This window comes from Otolemur garnettii, unplaced genomic scaffold, assembly GCF_000181295.1.
Source record: "Otolemur garnettii isolate 467f Iridium unplaced genomic scaffold, OtoGar3 scaffold00044, whole genome shotgun sequence".
NCBI lineage: Eukaryota > Metazoa > Chordata > Mammalia > Primates > Galagidae > Otolemur > Otolemur garnettii.
Window position 1 is genome coordinate 10,939,917 of NW_003852439.1, and position 21,124 is coordinate 10,961,040.

Below are 21,124 nucleotides of genomic sequence, written 5' to 3' on the forward strand. Positions count from 1 at the left end.
TTTTTTTTTTTTTTTTTTTTTGCAGTTTTTGGCCAGGGCTGGGTTTGAACCTGCCACCTCTGGCAAATGGGGCCAACGCCTTACTCCTTTGAGCCATAGGCACCGCCCTATTTTATTTTATTTTTTAAGAGGTAGGATCTTGGCCAGGTGCAGTGGTTCATGCCTACAATCTTAGCACTTTGGGAGAGATGAAGCAGGTGTATTGCTTGAGCTCAAGAGTTTCAAATTACCCAGACCAAGAATGAGACCCTGTCTCTTCTAAAAATAGAAAAACTAGGTAGGCATGTTGACACACACACCTGTAGTACCAGTACTTGGGAGGCTGAAGCAGGAGGGTTGCTGGGCGGAAGAGTTTGTGGTTGCTGTGAGATATGATTATGCCATGGCACTCTACCTAGGGCGATAATGTGAGACTCAAACAACAACAACAACAACAACAAAAAAGCCAAAAAAGACAGGGTCTCATTCTGTTGCCCAGGCTGGAGTGCTGTTGCATGATCATAGGTCACTGCAACCTCCAACTCCTAGGCTCAAGTGATCCTCCTGCCTCAACCTCCCAAGTAGCTGGGACTAGATATGTACCACCACATCCAGCTGATTTTTTAAAAAAATTATTGTAGAGGTGGCGGTCTCTCTGTTTAACTCCTGACCTCAGGCGCCTAGCCTCTGAAAGGCTTTTTAAAGCAGAAGAGAGGGCTGCTATTAGAGCTACCTGCTGGGAATTTCCCATCACTTGCAGTACATTTTCTCCACCCTCCCGCCCCTGACTACTCCTGTAGGACTTTGTCACTCAAGTGCACATCAGGTCTTGTGTACTGAGGGAGGAAAATGGTATAGGATCCTCATTCTTAAAATTCTTGGTGCCTTGTTCAAGAAGATAGGGAGTCAGAGGATAAAACAGAAGCATGTTGACTACTCTGCTCCCCTCACCACCCCTTGGGTGTAGGCAGGGCTGGCCTGCTAGTTGGGCTGAGAAAGCTGATTCTCCTGCTCTGAGGAAATCTAATAGCTGATGTAGCTAGTTCCCCACCACTGTAGATGTAGGCCTGTGTAGAATGAGCTGGCCATATGGAGTTACTGATTCTTGATCTGGGCTTATTTTCTTGTTCCCACTCCAGTCCCCACCAGAATTTGTCGGTCACTGTGAGAAAGCCTAACTTTTTAGGCCAGTGGAAATGGATAAAGATCCCTTATAGGCCCAGAGTGAGAAATAGGAGCCACTTTCCTCAGCTGACCAAACCCTTTTCCTGTGGAGTTCTAATTTTATAAGAAATTTATGTTAATGTGTTTCCTATCCATTGTTCTACTATTTCCCAGATAGAGTATATTTTCAGTAGGCAGAAAAATAGGACTGCTTCAATTATAAATCCTCAACACAGTTCCAGATTCTTGAAACTAGATATTCTATTTCTCTGTGGTTACTCTGGCAATGGGTGCTATAGAGATGTGCAGACCCTATTGTGACGTCCTCTGAGTGTAGGGATGCCCTGGAGCCCCTGGATTCATTGGTCACCAAGGCCTGGTAGGTCTGGTTGCCTTTTTTTTAGGCACTGAGTGGTGAGGTATGCCATCATCCTCTTTGGGACCAGCTTTGACCTGCTCTGTTAGTCAACAAAAATAGACCTCACCATAGAACAGTCTTCTCAGGTTGTCATGTCATCTGAGTGAGCCAAGGTGAGTGTTTTGGGGACAGGCAGGCAGCAGCTTCTAAATGTTCAAATGGGCCTACCTTATTTCTTTGAGTGACAGGATTTTGCTTACTTTTTGTACCAAAACTACATGTTGTAGTTTAACTATTGACACTGTACACATAAATGTAGTGTGGGGTGAGTGCCTCCATAGGCTATAGTCTGTTTCCATTTAACTAGTGTACATGGTGACACCACACTAATCTCACATGCATGAACCAATGAGGATTATCTAGAGACACAGGAGGAATCTCCTAGCATTCAGAATGACTCCGCTTTAGTCTCAACTTAAGTATTAACTCTTGGGCGTAGTAATTGTCTTGATCTTAGTTTCTTTTTCTTCTTTATTTTTTTGAGACAGAGTCTCACTATGTCACCCTTGGTAGAGTGCATGGCGTCACAGCTTACAGCAACCTCAAACTCTTGGGTTTAAGCGATTCTCTTGCCTCAGCCTCCCAAGTAGCTGGGACTATAGGCGCCCGCCACAGTGCCTGACTATTTTTTTGTTGCAGTCGTCGTCGTTTAGCAGGCCCAGGCTGAGCTTGAATCCGCCAGCCTCAGTGTATATGGCGAGTGCCCTATTCACTGAGCTACGAGTGCCACTCTTCATTTTTTCCCTTTTTTTTTTTTTTTTTTTTGAGACAGAACCTCAAGCTGTCACCCCGGGTAGAGTGCCATGGGATCACAGCTTACAGCAACATCCAACTCCTGGGCTCAAGCGATTCTCTTGCTTCTGCCTCCCAGGTAGCTGGGACTACAGGCACCCACCACAACGCCCAGGTATTTTTTGATTATAGCCGTCATTGTTGTTTGGTCCGGTCTGGATTTGAACCCGCCAGCTCAGGTGTATGTGACTGGCGCCTTAGCCTCTTGAGCCACAGGCACTGAGCCAAGGAGGCTCTTCTTTTTTTTTTTTTTTTTTTTTTTTTGAGACAGAGCCTCAAGCTGTCCCCCTGGGTAGAGTGCCGTGGCATTACAGCTCATAGCAACCTCCAACTCCTGGGCTCAAGCGAGTCTCCTGCCTCTGCCTCCCAAGTAGCTGGGACCACAGGCGCCCGCCACAACGCCCAGCTATTTTTTGGTTGCAGCCATCATTGTTGTTTGGCAGGTCCGGGCTGGGGATTCGAACCCGCCACCTTAGGTGTACGTGGCTGGCGCCTTAGCCGGTTGAGCTATAGACGCCGAGCCGGAGGCTCTTCTGATATAAACTACAGTGGTAGTTAGTTCAGGTGCAGTGGCTCACTCCTGTAATCCCAGCACTTTGGAAGGCCAAGGCAGGTGGATTGCTTGAGCTCAAGAGTTGAAGACCAGCCTGAGCAAGAGTGAGACCCTGTTTCTAAAAAATAGCCCCGTGTTGTGGCAGGCATCTGTAGTCCCAGCTACTTGGGAGGCTGAGGCAAGAGGATCACTTGAGCATAAGAGTTTGAGGTTGCAGTGAGCTATGACACTACGGCACTCTACCGAGGGCAGTGAAATGTGATTCTGTCCAAATAAATAAAAATAAATAAATAAATAAAGTGACAGGGAACAGGGGCAAAGCTTATGTTTATTTCATTTGTAGTAGGAAGGCTCTTTACCAGGACCCATCATTGCACTAATAACAGTCAATTCCAGGCCCCTTTTCTGAGCTTTTTTTGGTGTTGCAGGTTTTGTCCTTGATGTCTGCTTTGGTGACTATTTGTTCAGTTGTGTTTGAACATGGCTAGAGAGGTGCACACTCACCCTCCCCAATTAAAAAAAAAACCTGCAAGAAAAGTCTTGGACCTCCTTCAGATGTCAGTTTTTGAGGTTACTATGATACTAGTGACTAGTTGGCAGTTGTTTTGCTTTCTCCTTGCTTATTGCCCAAATGTACAAATGTATATTCAGTAAATCTGACTCCTGTTTCATGTCTCCAGAGTCTCCACTTTTCCTGGATTCACTATCTGAATTTGCTCTTTATCAAAAGATAAGAGCCATTCATCCATTCAGTGAACTGTGGGATTCAATTGTCCCAGTGATTGGAATGAAAAGGGTGAGGCTCATATACATATAAGATTTCCTAAAGAGTGGCAGCACCAGAGTTCAGATGACACCTTAGCCCATTTATTCTATAAACTCAGAACCTGTTTTTGGGGGGGGCGGGTTTTGCAGTTTTTGGCCAGGGCTGGGCTTGAACCCACTGCCTCCAGCATATGGGGCTGGCGCCCGGCTCCTTGAGCCACAGGCACCACCCTCAGAACCTGTTGACCTAGATGATATAGTTTCCTCATGGTGTTGATAGGTGCCTGTTTTCTGGTGCCTTGTTGGGTTAGATCTGATTCAGCCCTCATTGCTTTCCTCAATTTCCAACTCAGCCAGCTTCCAGCAGCATCTGCAGTGTGGGTATTCTAGCCTGTAGGGATCACACGTCACACCTTGGAAAGAACAGGTGTTTTCATTTCCTGACCCTGCCAGAGAATGAGAGTGGAGTCAGAAGTCCTCAGGTGTTACCTGTCTAGAATTATCGGTAAATTTTCTGGCTTTCACATTCTTCCTCAGTGTTCCACAGACACCAGCTGCTTATTCTCACCTGCCACTTTCTCACTAAAAGATCAGTATTTGAGGTAGCATTACATTTATGAAACACTCTCATACATGTTAGCTCACTTGATCTTCACAGCACACTTGAGAGATCATCAGTAGATGAATGGATTTTTTTTTTTTTTTTTTTTTGAGACAGAGCCTCAAGCTGTCCCCCTGGGTAGAGTGCCGTGGCATTACAGCTCACAGCAACCTCCCACTCCTGGGCTCAAGCGAGTCTCCTGCCTCTGCCTCCCAAGTAGCTGGGACCACAGGCGCCCGCCACAACGCCCGGCTATTTTTTGGTTGCAGCCGTCATTGTTGTTTGGCGGGTCCGGGCTGGGGATTCAAACCCGCCACCTTAGGTGTACATGGCTGGCGCCTTAGCCTGTTGAGCTATAGGCGCCGAGCCTCTTGAAGTGTATTTCTCAGAGTAGAATCTTACAGGATCTTGTTTTTGTCTTCTGGTGGTTTTGTTTTTATGCAGGACACCTTCTGTTGATATGAGGGGTTAAAAGTCTCTACATTTGATTTGGCCCCCATTTTTCTAAGGACATTAGTAGTTAATGCAGAGAAAAAAGGATTCAAGTGTAGAGGTCAGCCAGACTAAGTTTGGATATGTAGCTTTTCAGAGAGTGAGAAAAATTGTTTCTACCTTGCAAGGTGGCCTCTGAGTGCCACACTGCACAGTCCCCTGAATCAGTGACTAGGCCACAGGGATGGACATAGGCCTCCCCTGGCACTGGTCTGTGGGTTGAGTATGCTGAGCTTTCCTAGGAGCATTCATCCCCTCAACTCCAACCTTGTAAGCATGGTTCGTTCATCCTGTCTTGAGGGCTCAGTATTCTTACTCTTTCCTTCGTAGTAGAAGGTAAATTGGTAGAACATGTTTTTTGTTGTTGTTGAGACAGAGTTCTGACTATGTCGGCCCTTGGTAGAGGTAGAGGGCCATGGCGTCACAGCTCACAGCAACCTCAAACTCTGGACATAAGCAATTCTCTTGCCTCAGCCTCCCAAGTAGCTGGGACTACAGGTGCCTGCCACAACGCCCAGCTATTTTGTTGTTGTTGTTGTCGTTTTTGTTTAGCAGCCCTGGTGCATGTGGCTGGTGCCCTAATCACTGAGTTACCCAGGTGCCTAGCCAGGTAGAACTTTTTTTTTAAAGAGACAGTCTTACTTTGTTGCCCTTGGTAGAGTGCTGTGGTGTCACAGCTCACAGCAACCTCCAGCTCTTTGGCTTTGGTGATTCTCTTGCCTCAGCCTTCTGAGTAGCTGGGACTACAGGCGCCCACCACAACACCTGGCTGTTTTTTTTGTTGAAGTTTGGCCGGAGCCAGTTTGAACCTGCCACCCTTCATATATGGGGCCAGTGCGCTACTCACTGAGCCACAGGTGTCACCCAAGGGAGAACATTTTTTGACTTCAGAAAACTGTGGAAGTATTAGACAGATTTTTTTTTTTTTGCTGGCTTTTTAAACTTGCATTTTTTCATGGTATTCTTGAGTTTTTTCCTTCTTTTCTTTCCCCTCATTTTAGTTTTTTGCTTTGGATGTTTTTACTCAGCAAATTACCAAGAGGCTCAGTACCTGTGGCTCAAGTAAAACAACAATGACGGCTGCAACCAAAAAATAGCCGGGCATTGTGGCGGGCACCTGTGGTCCCAGCTACTTGGGAGGCTGAGGCAGGAGACTCAGGAGTTGGAGGTTTCTGTGAGCTGTGATGTCACAGCATATCCAGGGGGACAGCTTGAGGCTCTGTCTCAAAAAAAAAAAATTAATAAAAATTAAAAAACCCCAAATATTTACCAAGAATCTAGCATTTCCCTCTAGCTACCGCAGAGGGAAAGACAGCTATGGCAGAATTCAGCCTCCCATGGGCTAAGAGGAGGGAATTAGGGGCTGGCAGGCAGAAGTGAGGTTGAAGAGGGTGTGCCTGAGGAGAGATGGCACAAATAAAATGCTGTGCCCAAATGGGCATCTGTAGAAGCAACTTTCCCTTCCCTTTTCTTTTTGTGGGGGAAGGAGGACCTATTTTTTGAGAAAGGGTCTCCCTCTGTTGCCCAGGCTAGAGTACAGTGGCATCATCATAGCTCACTGTAACCTTAAACTCCTAGGCTCAAGGGATCCTCTTTTCTCAGCCTCCTGAGTAGCTGGGACTACAGGTATGTGTCATGACCCCTACAGCCCTGGTCGCAGTTGCTGCACAAAGCACCAGGCGTAACATGGATTAGAAGTACAAGCTTGCAGCAGGCGGGTTAACCTTAAGTGCAGGGTAGCCCAGAGCCCCCTCTTCAATGGCTATTTATGAAGGTTATACACAACAAGTGTGGAGAGTTAAGGTAATTACTTACGAGAGCTGCATGTGTAAGGATTGCCACGTGCTCTTTCCTCATGTGTTTTTTCCTCACATGTTCTTTACCCACAATCCCCATGAAGAAGTACCAAGCATCAATGTTTAACACATGCTTACTAGTGAGTGACCGGTCTTATCTCATTTTGGAACGCTGAGTTACTTGGGGGACTGCCCCTAAGTCACAAAATATCTCTAGGCTTGCCAGGAGACTGTCCTGTTCTTAGCATTTCCTTTTAATGTGATAAGAATCAGTAACTGAGCTTGGCAAGCATGGTGTCCATTCCTCTACAGGTGTGCACCACCATACTGACTAATTTTTCTAGTTTTTGTGGCAATGGGGTCTTGCTGTGGTGCCCAGAGGGTGCTAGGCAACAACACCCTCTTCTCTGCTACATGAGAACTGAGTTATCAGAGACCAGTGTTGGCTCTCAGTGTCCCCAAGGGTGTGGAGCATACCTGTCCTTCCTAAAAGTCTGTAAATCAAGGACAAGTCATTAAAAAACCCATGTGGGGCTTATTCTGCAGTTGGCAGAGCCTGCCTTGGCCACTTGGTAACTAAGGATAAAGAGCTGGGTGTATTATGCCATCTCTGTGGACCACCCCTTTCTGGCTTTGTTCATAAATTGTTCCCCTGATCTACAGGTCTTCCCACTGTCCCACCTTAAAACCTCAAATCCTGTTTTTTTTTTTTTTTTTTTTTTTGAGACAGAGCCTCAAGCTGTCCCCCTGGGTAGAGTGCTATGGCATCGCAGCTCATAGCAACCTCCCACTCCTGGGCTCAAGCAAGTCTCCTGCCTCCGCCTCCCAAGTAGCTGGGACCACAAGCGCCCGCCACAACGCCTGGCTATTTTTTGGTTGCAGCCATTATTGTTGCTTGGCGGGCCCGGGCTGGATTCGAACCCGCCACCTTAGGTGTATGTGGCTGGCGCCTTAGCCACTTGAGCCACAGGCGCCGAGCCTCAAATCCTGTTTTTAATGGTCCTTTCCCTGGAAGCATTGCTGCGTGCTTTCACATTCTTCTGGACTATGCTATGTTCTGTACAGTTCATCAGGGTTACTGCAGAGGAGAGTATATCTGATTTGGAGTCAGGAAAAGGTTCCATTTTCTAAATATTCTGCTATTTATTTTCTGAACATTCTTGGCCATCACTAAGCCTTAGTCAAAATACAAGTACAATCGTTGTCTAACATTTACTAAGTGCTTACCATTACCATGTGGCAGGCATTGTGCTGTTATTTTACATCCTAAAATTAATTCCAATGTAAATGTTAAATATAAAGTGAGAGAGAATGTTCAGAATGACCATGGTAAGTAAATCCTATCCCAAAAGGTAACAGAAAACGTGACATAGGTATCTAGAGGAAACTCAGGAGGGATGTGTGCCGGTATATTAACCTGTGGGAGAAAATAGTGGATGCTTTTTAAAAATTTCTCTTTAGCCTTTTGAGGACTGTTTTTTATATTTCTTTGTCCCCCTCCACACCTGCTTCTGGGAAAGCACATAGAAAATCCTCTGTAAGTAAATTATTTCTTTGCTTGGCCCAGTTTGGCCTGATTTGATGTCAGTTGTGGTAGTTCTTTTTGAGTTACTTACTGTGCTTCCATTCATCTGAAAAGTTCTCTAAATGGACTGCTCCTTACACTGCCAACACAGAAGCCTCCAGGGATGGAGGATGAGTTTGTCATGTTATGGGACTATATTTCCCTGGCTGATGAGGGCTCAACCCTTGCTGGAGGCAGTGGGAATTGATTAGCCAATAATTTCCTTCAGCCCAGCAGAGTTCTGAGTAGCCTCCGGACAGTCTGCTTCAGGCATCCTCAAACTATGGCCTGCGGGCCACATGCAGCCTGCCTAGGACATTTATCCGGCCCCCTGGGTGTTTTTGCTGCTGCTGCCTGTCCTGCTTAGCAGCCCACTGGTCCTGAGACCCGTAGTCCGGCCCTCCAACGGTCTGAGAGACAGCGAACTGGCCCCCTGTTTAAAAAGTTTGAGGACCCTGGTCTGCTTGGTTGGTGATTCATACAAGCTGATGGAAGCTTGTTGGGTGCCTTTTGAGCTGCTGTACTCTGAAGGAGCCGCTTAATTAAATTCCAGCTGGTGCCTTCCCTGTACTGCTTTCTGTATTAAAGGCCACTTGGCCTCTCATAGGTACCGTGTTTCCTAAAAAGTAAGACACTGTCTTATATTTATTTTTTCTCAAGAAGACACACTAGGCTCGGGGCCTGTGGCTCAAGTGGCTAAGGCACCAGCCATGTACACCTAAGGTGGCGGGTTCGAATCCAGCCCGGCTCACCAGACAATGATGGTTGCAACCAAAAAATAGCTAGGTGTTGCAGAGGGTGCCTGTGGTCCCAGCTACTTGGGAGGCTGAAGCAGGAGACGCGCTTGAGCCCAGGAGTTGGAGGTTGCTGTGAGCTGTGATGCTATAGCACTCTACCCAGGGGGACAGCTTGAGGCTTTGTCTCAAAAAAAAGAAAGAAGACACACTAGGGTTTATTTTCAGGGATGTCTTCTTCTCCAATAGCCATGCCATCACTAGGTTTTATTATTGGGGTAGGGCTTTATATTTAACAAAGGCATAGAAATCCTGCTAGGGCTTATTTTTGGGGTAGGTCTTATTTTCAGGGAAACACAGTAGGACCAGCTGGCCTTAAGACATGTGTCATGTGAAATCTCTGTGTTGCTCTCCAAGCTCAGAACTGCTATGCTGCTGGGGGTTTGTTTTTTTTTTTTAAGCTTTAATTTGTATGTTTCTGGTAACTTTTAATTTTTATTTAATTTCAAGCATACATAAAATTGTAATAGTACAAGGAACTCTTGTACACCTCTTACCCAGATTCCCTGTTAGCATTTGTCTCATCCGCTTTCTTACTCGTGAACAGCCTCCACCTGGGTATACATGCACACATACAACGGACCATTAGACAGTGGGTCTCAGACAGTATGCTTCTTTATTTCCGAATACTTCATTGTGTATTCTTAGGAATGAGGACATAATCACATAGTTATTAAAAAACCAGCAAGTTAAGCCTATAGTCCCAGCTACTTGGGAGGCTGAGGCAAGAGAATTGCTTGAGCCCAAGAGTGAGGTTGCTATGAGCTGTGATGCCATGGCACTCTACCAAGGGTGATGAAGTGAGACTCTGTCTCAAAAAAAAAAAAAAAAAAAAAAAAGGGTAGTGCCCCTAGCTTAGCCAGTAGGGCGCTGGCTACCTACACTGAGGCTGGAGGGTTCGAGCCCAGCCTGGGCCTGCTAAACAACAACTGCAACCATAAAATAGCTGGGCTTTGTGGCAGGCACCTATAGTCCCAGCTCCTCGGGAGGCTGAGGCAAGAGAATCGCTTAAGCCCAAGAGTTTGAGGTTGCTGTGAGCTATGACACCATGGCAATCTACTGAGGGTGACATAGTGAGACTCTACCCCCAAACCCCCCCTCCCAAAACAGCAAGTGTTGATACAGCATCCATATTTAAATTCTGTCCATATTCCAATATGGTCCCAGTAGTGTCAGAGCTTTATTTTTAAGGAAAACAATCCTGGGGTGCATGTGTGTCACCTAGGTTACACTGGCTAAGAGGAGAGTGGAACCTGCATGTATTTGGGGGACTGTTATGAGTGCTGCATTACCAGCTTCTTGTGTTTCTATAGAACAAGAGGAGTGAAAGCAGCAAGTACCACGCTAAGCAACAATGTCAACTGAAGTGGAGACCTCAGAGGGAGTAGAAGAGTCAGAGAAAAAGAACTCTCAGGCCTCAGAAAAGGAAAACCACACCAGGTGAGGAATGGGTGCTGGCTGCATTGAGCCAGGTGGGCCAGCTGGTTTCTTCTGCTGGTAGCTCCAGGAGCAGTCATATATGGCTGCCTATTTAGCATACCAGAGGCCGTTGCTCAGTCCCTCTCCGCATTTGTTCTGTCCCCTTTATTCAAGGAGGCAAGGCAGGTGTTGCTGGGAGTACTGAGTGGTAAGATATGATAGGAGTACCTTTTTCCCTCTTAAAACCTAAGTAACTGTGTTTTTGATCTGGGCTGAGAAAGGGTAACCAGAGGTAAGGCTGGCTTCTCTTCAGTGTCTTCTACCTCTTAAAGGCTTTTTTCCTACTGTGTAGGGCCTGTTCACTCTAAGCCTCCAGTTACTGGGCCCTGTTCCGAATTATGTTTAGCCGCTTTTTTTTTTTTTTTTTGAGACAGAGCCTCAAGCTGTCCCCCTGGGTAGAGTGCCGTGGCATTACAGCTCACAGCAACCTCCAACTCCTGGGCTCAAGCGAGTCTCCTGCCTCCGCCTCCCAAGTAGCTGGGACCACAGGCGCCCGCCACAAGGCCAGGCTATTTTTTTGGTTGCAGCCGTCAATGTTGTTTTGGCGAGTCCGGGCTGGGGATTCGAACCCGCCACCTTAGGTGTACGTGGCTGGCGCCTTAGCCGGTTGAGCTATAGGCGCCGAGCCTGTTTAGCCTCTTATTACAACCTTGACACTGGTATAGTCTGCGAAACAATTGCTGATAATAAACTGACTCTTTATACATGCATGATAAGAGCTAATCTGAAGAAGCTAGCAGAAGCTGGACCATGAGAGGGCCGAGTTTTTCTTTTCTTTTTTTTTTTTAAATATGGAATGTTTATTCAGTTTCTTTTTTCTTTTTCTTTTTTTTTTTTTTTTTGCAGTCTTTGGCCAGGGCTGGGCTTGAACCCGACACCTCCAGCATATAGGTCCAGCACCCTACTCTTTTGAGCCACAGGAGCCACCCGTGAGTTTTTCTTGCTCTAGTATGTGGATCATATGGCCATATGAAGCCCTGCCCAGGGCTACCACTTTAGGATTACACGCTTTCTTTTCTTTTCAGGCTAGAGTACAGTGGTACGATCTTGGCTTACTGTAGCCTTGAGTTCCAAGGTTCATATGATCCTCCCACCTCAGCCTCTCAAGTAGCTGGCACTGTGGCATATGCCACTGCACCTAGCTAATTTTTCTATTTTTTTGAAGACATGAGGTCTCATTATGTTATCTAGGCTGGCCTCAAACTCCTGGCTTCAATGATCCTCCTGCCTTGGGCTTGCAAAGTGCTGGGATTATAGGCATGAGCCACTGAGCTGGCCGGGATCACATTTTCAACCATCCATCAGCACTTTATCCTATTTAAGTTTGTTAAGCAGCACAAACCCAAGGTCCTGGCCCCAGCCTCTCTGTTGTCTTCTTTTCATTCTCCTATTCCTGGGTCTAGCCACATGCAGTCCTGAAGAGGCTGTGGGTCCAAGCTGAGAGCCATGCTCATAGCCATTTACAGAGGTGTGTAGATTCCCAAAGGCAGGCTGTTCACTGGAGAAGCCAGCAGACACTGGTGGGATTAGAGATGTGTGTTTCTCTCATCACCAAGGCAGCTGCAGAAGCAAAGTGTTGTTCATGCAGCTAATTACCAACAGACACAGATGCTTTTGAGGTGGTGGCCATGGCCATACCTGCATCCCAAGTCCTAGGGGTAGATTGCCCTGTTTGCCTTGCATTCCCTGACAAGGCCCTACCATTCATACTAAACGAAATATCTAAGCCAGGGGTCCTCAGACTTTTTAAAACAGGGGGCCAGTTCACTGTCCCTCAGACTGTTGGAGGGCTGGACTGTGGGCCCCAGGACTAGTCGGCTGCTAAATACGACAGGCAGTGGCGGCAAAAACACCTGGTGGGCCGGATAAATGTCCTAGGTAGGCCGCATGTGGCCCGCGGGCTGTAGTTTGAGGATGCCTTATCTAAGCAGCCCCTGCCTCCAGTCTAGCATATGGTCACTCTGGGGTCTACTCAGTCTTTTTGTCCTTTCTGGGGAGCTGAGGATGTATGAGTCTCTTGGTCTCTCTCTCTCTCTTACACACACACACACACACACCCTCCCGTCCACAGAATGGCTGACCTCTCTGAGCTCCTGAAGGAAGGGACCAAGGAAGCACATGATAAGGCAGAAAACACCCAGTTTGTCAAGGACTTCTTGAAAGGCAACATTAAGAAGGAGCTATTTAAGGTTTGTGCCCCTTGGTCATGGATGAGGTTGGGTTCCAGACTTTCATGTGGGGCTGGGGACCCATAAGAAAGGTGCCCCCAGAGCTGCTCCAAGGGAGAAGCTGGGCTTTTCTACACATTCCATTCTTTCTGGACATTAAGCTGTGGCTCTCTGGCTTAAATGGAGTAACAAACATAGTGATATAAAGGAAGCAAAAGTATTCCAAAGAATTCACCATGTTATTCCTTTAAACATAAAGCTTCCTAGGTATATGAAATAATTCACTATATAAAAATGGCATAGGCTCCTGTTAATCTGAAACAAAAAAAGAGATCCTAAGAAAGAAAAAAGGCACAGGATTGGGTCTTTGGGGACTGGAGGGAGTGCTGCCTGAGCCTGTGTACTTGACCACTTAGATAGGCTGGGGTGTTGCCAGCTGTGGCCTGCAGCCTTTTGCCACAGCCTCTTCCCATTAACCCTACAGCTGGCCACCACTGCACTTTACTTCACATATTCAGCCCTTGAGGAGGAAATGGACCGAAACAAAGACCACCCAGCCTTTGCTCCCTTGTACTTCCCCACGGAGCTACACCGGAAAGAGGCACTGACCAGGGACCTGGAGTATTTCTTTGGTGAAAACTGGGAGGAGCAGGTGCAGTGCTCTGAGGCTGCCCAAAAGTATGTGGATCGGATCCACTACATAGGGCAGAATGAGCCAGAGCTGCTGGTGGCCCATGCATACACCCGCTACATGGGGGACCTCTCGGGGGGCCAGGTGCTGAAGAAGGTGGCTCAGCGAGCACTGAAACTCCCCAGCACAGGGGAGGGGACCCAGTTCTACCTGTTTGAAAATGTGGACAATGCCCAGCAGTTCAAGCAGTTCTACCGCGCCAGGATGAATGCCCTGGACCTGAACCTGAAGACCAAAGAGAGAATTGTGGAGGAAGCCAACAAGGCCTTCCAGTACAACATACAGGTACTGCTGGGTGCTGGCCACGGGCCCAGCTGTGCTCGGTGCCTGGGCTGCAAAGTGAAGCTTTAATGTTGGGAGCAAACCCAGAGCTGCCCAGGACGGTGTCCATGGTGTTAGGACAGATGGATTGTAATGTGCTGGGAGAAAAGTAAAGGAACCAAACTGGCCACCACCAGAGAGCATGGGCCCAGTGGATGGTTCCCAGCATGGAAGGCCTGGTTTGAGAGATGCTGTGGGCAGAGCTTAGGGGAAGGGTGAGGGGTCTGGGTGAGTTGGACTGGATCCTCTCTCACAAGATACCAGTAGGACTGGATAATTTCTTCCTTTTTAGTGATGATTACTCTGAAAAGTCCTGCTTGGTAAGTTTAAAGAGAGCCAGTTTTACCAATGAGTAGGGAGACTGGCTGGCTGTTTACAAGTAGCTTCTAAATAAGGCTGGGCCTGGGGAGGCTCATCTGTCCCTAGAGCCCCAGGTCAGCTCTCAGTACCAGGCAAAGTGATTGTGGGCAAGTGAAGTGCTAAGCTGAGGATAGACCCTGTCAGCTCTCCACTAAGACCTCTTGGGGCCATTCAGGATGGGTCTGCCCCACTGGGGCCTCATTCTCCCATAATCCTAGTTTTCTGTTGTTTCTTGCTAAAAAAATAACTAGCAGCTAGAAATGGGGACATGTCTGTGCCATCTCCTGTGTCCTGTTTGTTTCAGTGGCTTGAGCTACCTCAGAAAAAGCCAAGCATGGGGTACACATCAGGTCAGTTCCAGGGGAGACCCACCACAGTTGTCAGCTATGTTGGGGTGTCAGCAGCACAGGTAGGGCCACACCTCCCTAGAGTCTGCACTGGGGAAAAGTGCCTGGCAGTGCTATCATCTATCTACTGGGTTGCTTGCTTTGCTAGCTGCACCTGCTCCAGCCAACAGGCAAGAGATTCTGCTCTGACTGCAGTGTACACACTCCAGGGATAGCTCATTTGATCCTCTGCTTCTGCAGATATTCAATGAACTGGACCAGGCTGGCTCCACACTTACCAGAAAGACACTGGAGGATGGGCTTCCTGTGCATGATGGGAAAGGAGATGTGCGGAAATGCCCCTACTATATTGCCCAGCAAGATAAAGGTAGGTCTATGTGTTCTGAGCTCCCCTCTTGGGGCAGGCAGGTCAGTGGCCCCCACTGATGCCATGCCCCCTGTGGGTGCTGCCATGCAGGTGCCCTGGAGGGTAGCAGCTGTCCTTTCCGAACAGCCATGGCTATACTGAGGAAGCCCAGCCTCCAGTTCATTCTGGCCATTGGTGTGGCCCTGGCTGCTGGATTCTCAGCCTGGTACTACATGTGAAGGATCCATCACGCTGTGCCGGCATCCTCCTCCCAAGTGACCACTGGCCCACTACCATCTCTACCCCTGACTAAATTACCACCTCAGGTTGACTTTTTTAAAATGCTAAGTTTGGGAAAACAGGCAACCAATAAAAGCCAGGCCCTAGAGCTTCTACCTGACTGCGTCTTCTGTGTGAGCCAGATGCTGTACTGGGTACAGGCTGGGAGCAGCTAGTGCAACATGGCAGGGCAGGCCTGGGCCTCTGGACCAACTCTGCCTTGGGTGCTGTCTAAGCCCCATCCTTGTTCCCTCACTTCCTCCCTGTTTCTCAGAACTCGGGTAGCCATCTTCCCCTTTGGGTGAGTGACCAGTAAAGCCCAGGCTGTGGCTGTGGCTGGTGGCCCTTGCCAGATGCTGCTGCTCAACTTCTTGGCTTTTCTAGGGGGTAGGGTGGGCAGAAATCAGGTGCTCCTCCTGCTTTAGAGCCCTGGGAGCTCACCCAGAAGCCCCAGAGGTCTGCTCACCTATAGCTTGTCTCCTCCTCTGACTTGTGTAAATGCTACCACACTCAATAAAGTCTACTTCGCAAACTGGTTCCTTTCCTCCTCCTCCTGGCATGGGGTGGGTCAGGTGACCTCATCAGAGAGGAAGAGTCTCTCAGAAGCAAAGGTGCCTTGTGCCTGCAGGGGTAGTTGCTGTCATGTGCTCCCGAAGCACTGCTGGTCACCTCCCAGTACTCTTGTCCCCAGGGCAGTCACTCTTTCTCACGAAAGATCCTTAAAGCATACTTGGTCTTGTGATTTTCTAACTCAGAAATACCCTGGAGGTTACCTAATTAAAAAATATATACACATATAGTTAGGTCGGGCATGGTAGCTCATGCCTATAATCCCAGCACTTTGGGAGGCTGAGGCAGGTGGATTGCCTGAGCTCCTGTGTTCAAGACCAGCTTGAGCAAGAGTGAGACCCGGCTCTAAAAATAGCCAGGTGTTGTGGGTGCCTGTAGTCCCAGCTACTTTGGAGGCTGAGGCAAGAGAATCACTTGAACCCATGAGTTTGAGGTTGCTCTGAGCTGTGATGCCATGATGGTACTCTATTGAGGGCAACAGAGTGAGACTCTGTCTCCAAAATAAATAAATATATATATATTTGTATTTAAATAATTCATTGTCTAAAATAGGAATGTGAACATACTTTTTTTTTTTTGCAGTTTTTGGCCAGGGCTGGGTTTGAACCCACCACCTCCGGCATATGGGGCCGGCACCCTACTCTTTTGAGGTACAGGTGCCACCCCTGAACATACATATTAATAGGAATCCATTGTAGTTTTATTTATTTATTTTTTTTTTTTTGAGACAGAGCCTCAGGCTGTCCCCCTGGGTAGAATGCCGTGGCATTACAGCTCACAGCAACCTCCAACTCCTGGGCTCAAGCGAATCTCTTGCCTCCGCCTCCCAAGTAGCTGGGACCACAGGTGCCCGCCACAACGCCCAGCTATTTTTTGGTTGCAGCTGTCATTATTGTTTGGCAGGTCCAGGCTGGGGATTCGAACCCGCCACCTTAGGTGTACGTGGCTGGCGCCTTACCAGTTGAGCTATAGGCGCCGAGCCTGTAGTTTTATTCTAACAAAGGTTAAAAGGTAAGCAAACTTTTAAAAAATGACTGACAAACTAGTGACCAAGCCTACCACTTTTCACAGTTAAGTTAGCAGGCTCAGAGAGGGCCAAGGTTAGAGTTGGCGAAAAGCTGGGGGCCCAGACTGTGCGTTACCTTTCAGACTATCAGCCTCTCTGGTTTAAGGGAATGAGAGGGCCTGCTTGCCGCTCACAGAGGTGGATGCTGAAGCAGGGAGATAAATGGCTGAGATCAGTGGCAGAGAGAAGGTTACCTTAATAGTCAGTGCTAAGGCCAACTTGGCCTATATAGCTGGAATTCCCAAGGCTAGTCTACACTTTCAGCATCATCCTTGGGCAGCTGGCAACTGCATAAGTACCACAGTGTGTCACTGCCCTGTGGACCTGGAGCCCCATCCCTTCTCCCTCAGAAAAGACAGAAACCAGGCAAGCAAGTAGACAGGGTGGGGAGTAAAAGGACCAATTTAATGAGAAACTACAAACAGACTGGGCCACAGTTCACAGTGACAGGAGGCCATGCAGTGGCAATGCAAGACCAGGAATGGGACAGTGGTAAGATAGAGCGGTCCAGGTGAGCAAGTTCACAGACAAACCATTCAGGAAGTAAAAACAGGTTTGGGCTCAGGCCCAGGGCAGGGCTGGTGTCCACCAGGGCACATCGTACTGGTGGTTGCTCCTTCCTCCAGTCAGTCTCCAGCCCAGTGCAGCAGTATGTCCTGAGGTGCATCCTGCTGAGGCCCTGCAGCAGAAGGCAGCCTAGTGCTTACCGGGAAGAGGGTCACCAGGCAGCTGTGCAGATCCAGGCACACCCACAGGGGGCCTTCCTCTCTGCCATCTCTTAGCCCAGCTGGGACACACCAGTCCAGGGGCAGAGCACGCAGGGAGGACGCGGTGCAGATGGAAGAGGGCAGGCTCATGGGGATACCTTCGGGCCTCAGCAATGCAAGATTCACAGAGGTGTAGCCTGAAAAGGGGGTCTGCACTCTTGACTCAAAGGTGGTGGGGGAGGGGTAAGGTCCTTCCTTCTTGGCTACTCCTTACACCAGGCAATTCTTGGGTACCAGACAGGGTGTTATGGGTCCTGGGTTTCTATACCTGAGGGTTCTGAGGGCCAGAGGTGGCAGTTATCACTCCTGACTGTTATGCCCCACCTCTGGCACCCCAGAGGCACAATGTACTCCAGAATCAAACCCAGGCCTTATAACCCTGTCTAGCTTAGGCCTGCCTGACTCTAGAGAACTCCATACTTGGCCCAGCAGGCCAAAAATGATGTGACTACAAGCACAGCCCCAATGAAGGCTCCAGGCCTGGGACCCACCACAGCTCTGGCTGCTTTTGGTACCAGGGAGAAATGTTTGGAACCAGACCTGTACAGAAACAGAGGAAGGAGTCGGACGCCAGCGGGTGGCCCCTTCCAGCTTACCTTCCTTTTTTTTTTTCCCCCAGCTTACCTTCCTGATCACAAACACCAAGCAGCTGGCTCGTGAGCTCAGCCCTGCCCTCACTGACCCTTGGTCTAAAATCCAATAGAACATTGGCTGGAAGAGTCAGGTGCTCAGGGAGGGGAAGGTGAAGAGAACAAGACTTCCAGGGGATGGTGGCACAACTTCCAACCCCAAATGGGAGCAGGTAAATGACAACTGAGTGCAGGGAGCAAAGCACAGGGGACCGAACTGACAGGTGGTGGGGAAGGATCCTGAGTCCTGGCTCTGTTAGCACAGGCGCTTGTATGTGTAGATGTAGGCTTTGCAGCTGGGGCATGTGTGTGTCACATCCTTGAAGTCGTTGATGAGGCAGGGGATCAGGCAGCAGCCCAGGTCACACCTGAACCAGAGACAGAGACAGCTGTGAGGCTAGAAGGGAAGGGACAGAAGCGCATCCAATTCTGGCATGGCCCCTGTCTTGTGAGCACCTACCCCATGAAGCAGCAGAAGAAACCCAGCACGAAGTTCATCAGGCCAATCTCGTAGGAGATCTTGGTGGTGATGGCCTGCTGGCAGTGGGGACACACTGTCTGCACAGGAGCACCTTCGAAGATCTCTCCCTGCAGCACTGTCACTGTGGTGGCAGCCCCTGAAGGGACCAGGACAGTAGCCGTGTGGCCCCCAGGGCCAGGGTAGGGGCCTGGAGGGTAGGGCCCTGGTGGGTAGTAGCCCATCGGTGGGTGGGGGCCTGGAGGAGGGTAGAAACCTGGGGACAGATGAAAGAGCAACAAGGTCACAGACTTGCCACCTGCTCCAGGTAAGAGATGAGCAGAAAGCCCAGTGTATCCACAGCACAGGGCAAGGCCTGAAACTTACCACCCTCCTAATGTGGCCAAAGAGGGCCAGTGGGAGGCCTCACAGCCAGGATCCTGATCCCTACCCCAAGGGAACAAGGCAGATATGGCAGAGCCAGGAATCTGGCCCAGTCCCTTTTGTTTTCTTGCCTCTGGCACTCAGGGCCCCTGATCACAGGAGGAAAAGCCCTGCCACCTACAGCCCCTCCTGCATATTGGGCTCCCTCCCAACCTGTGTCAGGTGTGTTGAGGGCCAGCCCTGACCCAGGCAGCCCAAGAGCAGTCCCTGGGAAGAGCTACGCCGCATCTCATCCTGTTTTGCTTTCTCACATCCATAGGCATCATGGGCCCCCATCTATAGGCAACCTGAGGTTGAGGCCGGGTCTAGTCTCATGTGAGCCAGCCCCTGCCTCACTGACCCACAACAGCCAGCTATAGTGATCAGCTACCCGATGCTCCCTCAGATCCCTTCCCAACTCACCTGGAGGCATGTAGGCACCATCTGCACTCACATGCGGGGGGATGAAGCCTGGCTGGGGCACTGGGTGACCTGGTGGCTCATATGGTGGGGGGCCGATGTCTGCAGGGGGTAGCGGCATACCTGGTGGGGGTTGCATCACAGCTGGGGAGGTGCGGCCTGGACAGAGAGGGTGGGAAGATGCTTAGCAGGAGTTGGCACAACAGGCTGAACTGGAGGCCACTGTTATGAGATAGAGATGGGGCCTAGGGGTGATCCATCACTTAGAAGATCCCAACCACACCAAGGGCAGGAACCCTCAGGAGGGAACCCCTACCTGGGGTAGTCGGGGCTCCACTTTTCTCCAGAAGGGGGGCTGTGGGGCCCCCAGGATAAGGAGGGGGTGGCTCATTTGACATCTCTGCTGTTTCTTCTGGACCTGGAAGGAAAACCCAGACATGTGCTAGGCTCCCAGCCATCCTGCTGCCCGCTTGAGCCCTGGGCAGTGGCAAAGACCACTGTATAAGACTTGTGGCCATCCTTAAAGGTGCCTTGGGCTAAGCCCAAGCACACAGGGCCTCCTGTGGCTCCTCCCAGGAATCCCTGTCCTGGAGCTCAGGTGTCTGAGCTGGAGTCTTTTACTTCACTCTGTAGAATCTCCTCGCTGTGGGAGTAGGATTGGGCTGCTCCAGGTCCTGGGAGCTCCTTCCCCAGGCAAAACCCAGCCCAGAGCCACTGCAGGAATCTGACCAAGGGCTCCACACAGGGCAGTCTGGCTCTTGCCCTCCCCTTGCCTCTCTTTTAAGGGGCACTGAGGTGGCCACAGAGGACACACTGAACTGACCTCTGCTGGAGGCTGCTGTGGTTGGGGAGGGTTCTGGGAGATTTCCTACCTCAAAGCCTAGTGCTCAGAGGAGGGAGGCAGGTGAGGCCCCTTCAGCTGCTGGCCTAGACAGTTGGGATAGGCAGGGCTCCAGGGAGCTGAGGGAAAAGACAGGCAGCACCTCAGCCCCACCATTCATTTGCCCCCACACCATCCTCCTCTCCCTGCCCCTCATTTCTGCCCTCTATCTCCCTTAAGAATGTCATACTGGAGGGCCACAGCTGGGTCTTCTGTGCCCCCCGCCCCCAATCTGTGTCCCATGCATGGAAGAAAGCCAAAGGATGGCCTGCAGCTCTGGCTAGTCCCCTCCTGTTTTCTATGTCTGGGGGGTGGGAAGCACTTTCCTCCATTTCTTTCCTTCAGCCAACTCCCTGGGCCCACTGCCAGGGCCCTGGGGAGAAACCAGGAAGCCTTTCACTCTTAGCATCATAAAAGACTAAACTTTACCAACACCAGCTACTACTACTTAACTGAAAGTAATAAAACAGTATGAACTAGAAAATGAATCTCAACAGTACAAAAGGGTACACAGTGAAAGGAGCACTCCTGGCAGAGTCCCTCTGGAACCTGGAGGCACAATGCTACAGATATACCCACGTGGGGCACAGGGGAGGGGGAGCCTGGAATTTGTATTTTTAAATATTAAGTTTAACAACTTGGTGGTAGGGCAAGAGGGACCAAGTCCAAGCTCTTGGGTTCAACTATAAAGTTACAGGACAGTTTGAAAAACTAAAGGAAACAGATTAAAGACCTAAAACTATAAAACTCTAAAAAGAAAACATAGGCATAAATCATTACCTTAGGTTAGGCAGTGGTTTCTTAGATATGATACCAAAACCACAAGCAAAACAGAAAGAAAATGTAATATCAAAATTACAAACATTTCTATTTCAAAGGGCATCATTATATAATTCATATATCTGTAAGGGACTTTTATTTAGAATATGTAAAGACGACTTACAACTCAGTAACAGAATAAATGACCCAATATTTTTTTCTTTTGAAACAAGAATTGTGGCTC

The 21,124-nt window shown here is 49.1% G+C and overlaps 2 protein-coding genes across 2 annotated transcripts in view; one reads left to right on the forward strand and one right to left on the reverse strand.

Annotated features, from left to right (window-relative positions):
* The window catches only part of HMOX2 (heme oxygenase 2), a 29,583-nt gene extending 14,139 nt beyond the window's left edge, over window positions 1-15,444 (forward strand). The window contains exons 2-6 of the mRNA XM_012805788.2: window positions 10,232-10,358; window positions 12,469-12,586; window positions 13,050-13,541; window positions 14,525-14,651; window positions 14,742-15,444. Coding sequence (XP_012661242.1) covers window positions 10,273-10,358; window positions 12,469-12,586; window positions 13,050-13,541; window positions 14,525-14,651; window positions 14,742-14,869 — 951 coding nt within the window. The 5' untranslated portion in view covers window positions 10,232-10,272 and the 3' untranslated portion in view covers window positions 14,870-15,444. The remainder of the gene's footprint in view (window positions 1-10,231; window positions 10,359-12,468; window positions 12,587-13,049; window positions 13,542-14,524; window positions 14,652-14,741) is intronic.
* A 1,480-nt stretch (window positions 15,445-16,924) lies between these two features.
* Window positions 16,925-19,757, reverse strand: CDIP1 (cell death inducing p53 target 1). The gene is made up of 4 exons (XM_012805789.2): window positions 19,558-19,757; window positions 19,245-19,400; window positions 18,402-18,675; window positions 16,925-18,309 (listed from the first exon to the last, which is right to left on the reverse strand). The coding sequence occupies exons 1-4, from the start codon at window positions 19,697-19,699 to the stop codon at window positions 18,198-18,200; spliced, it is 684 nt and encodes a 227-aa protein (XP_012661243.1). The 5' UTR covers window positions 19,700-19,757; the 3' UTR covers window positions 16,925-18,197.
* Between the last annotated feature and the right edge of the window lie 1,367 nt (window positions 19,758-21,124).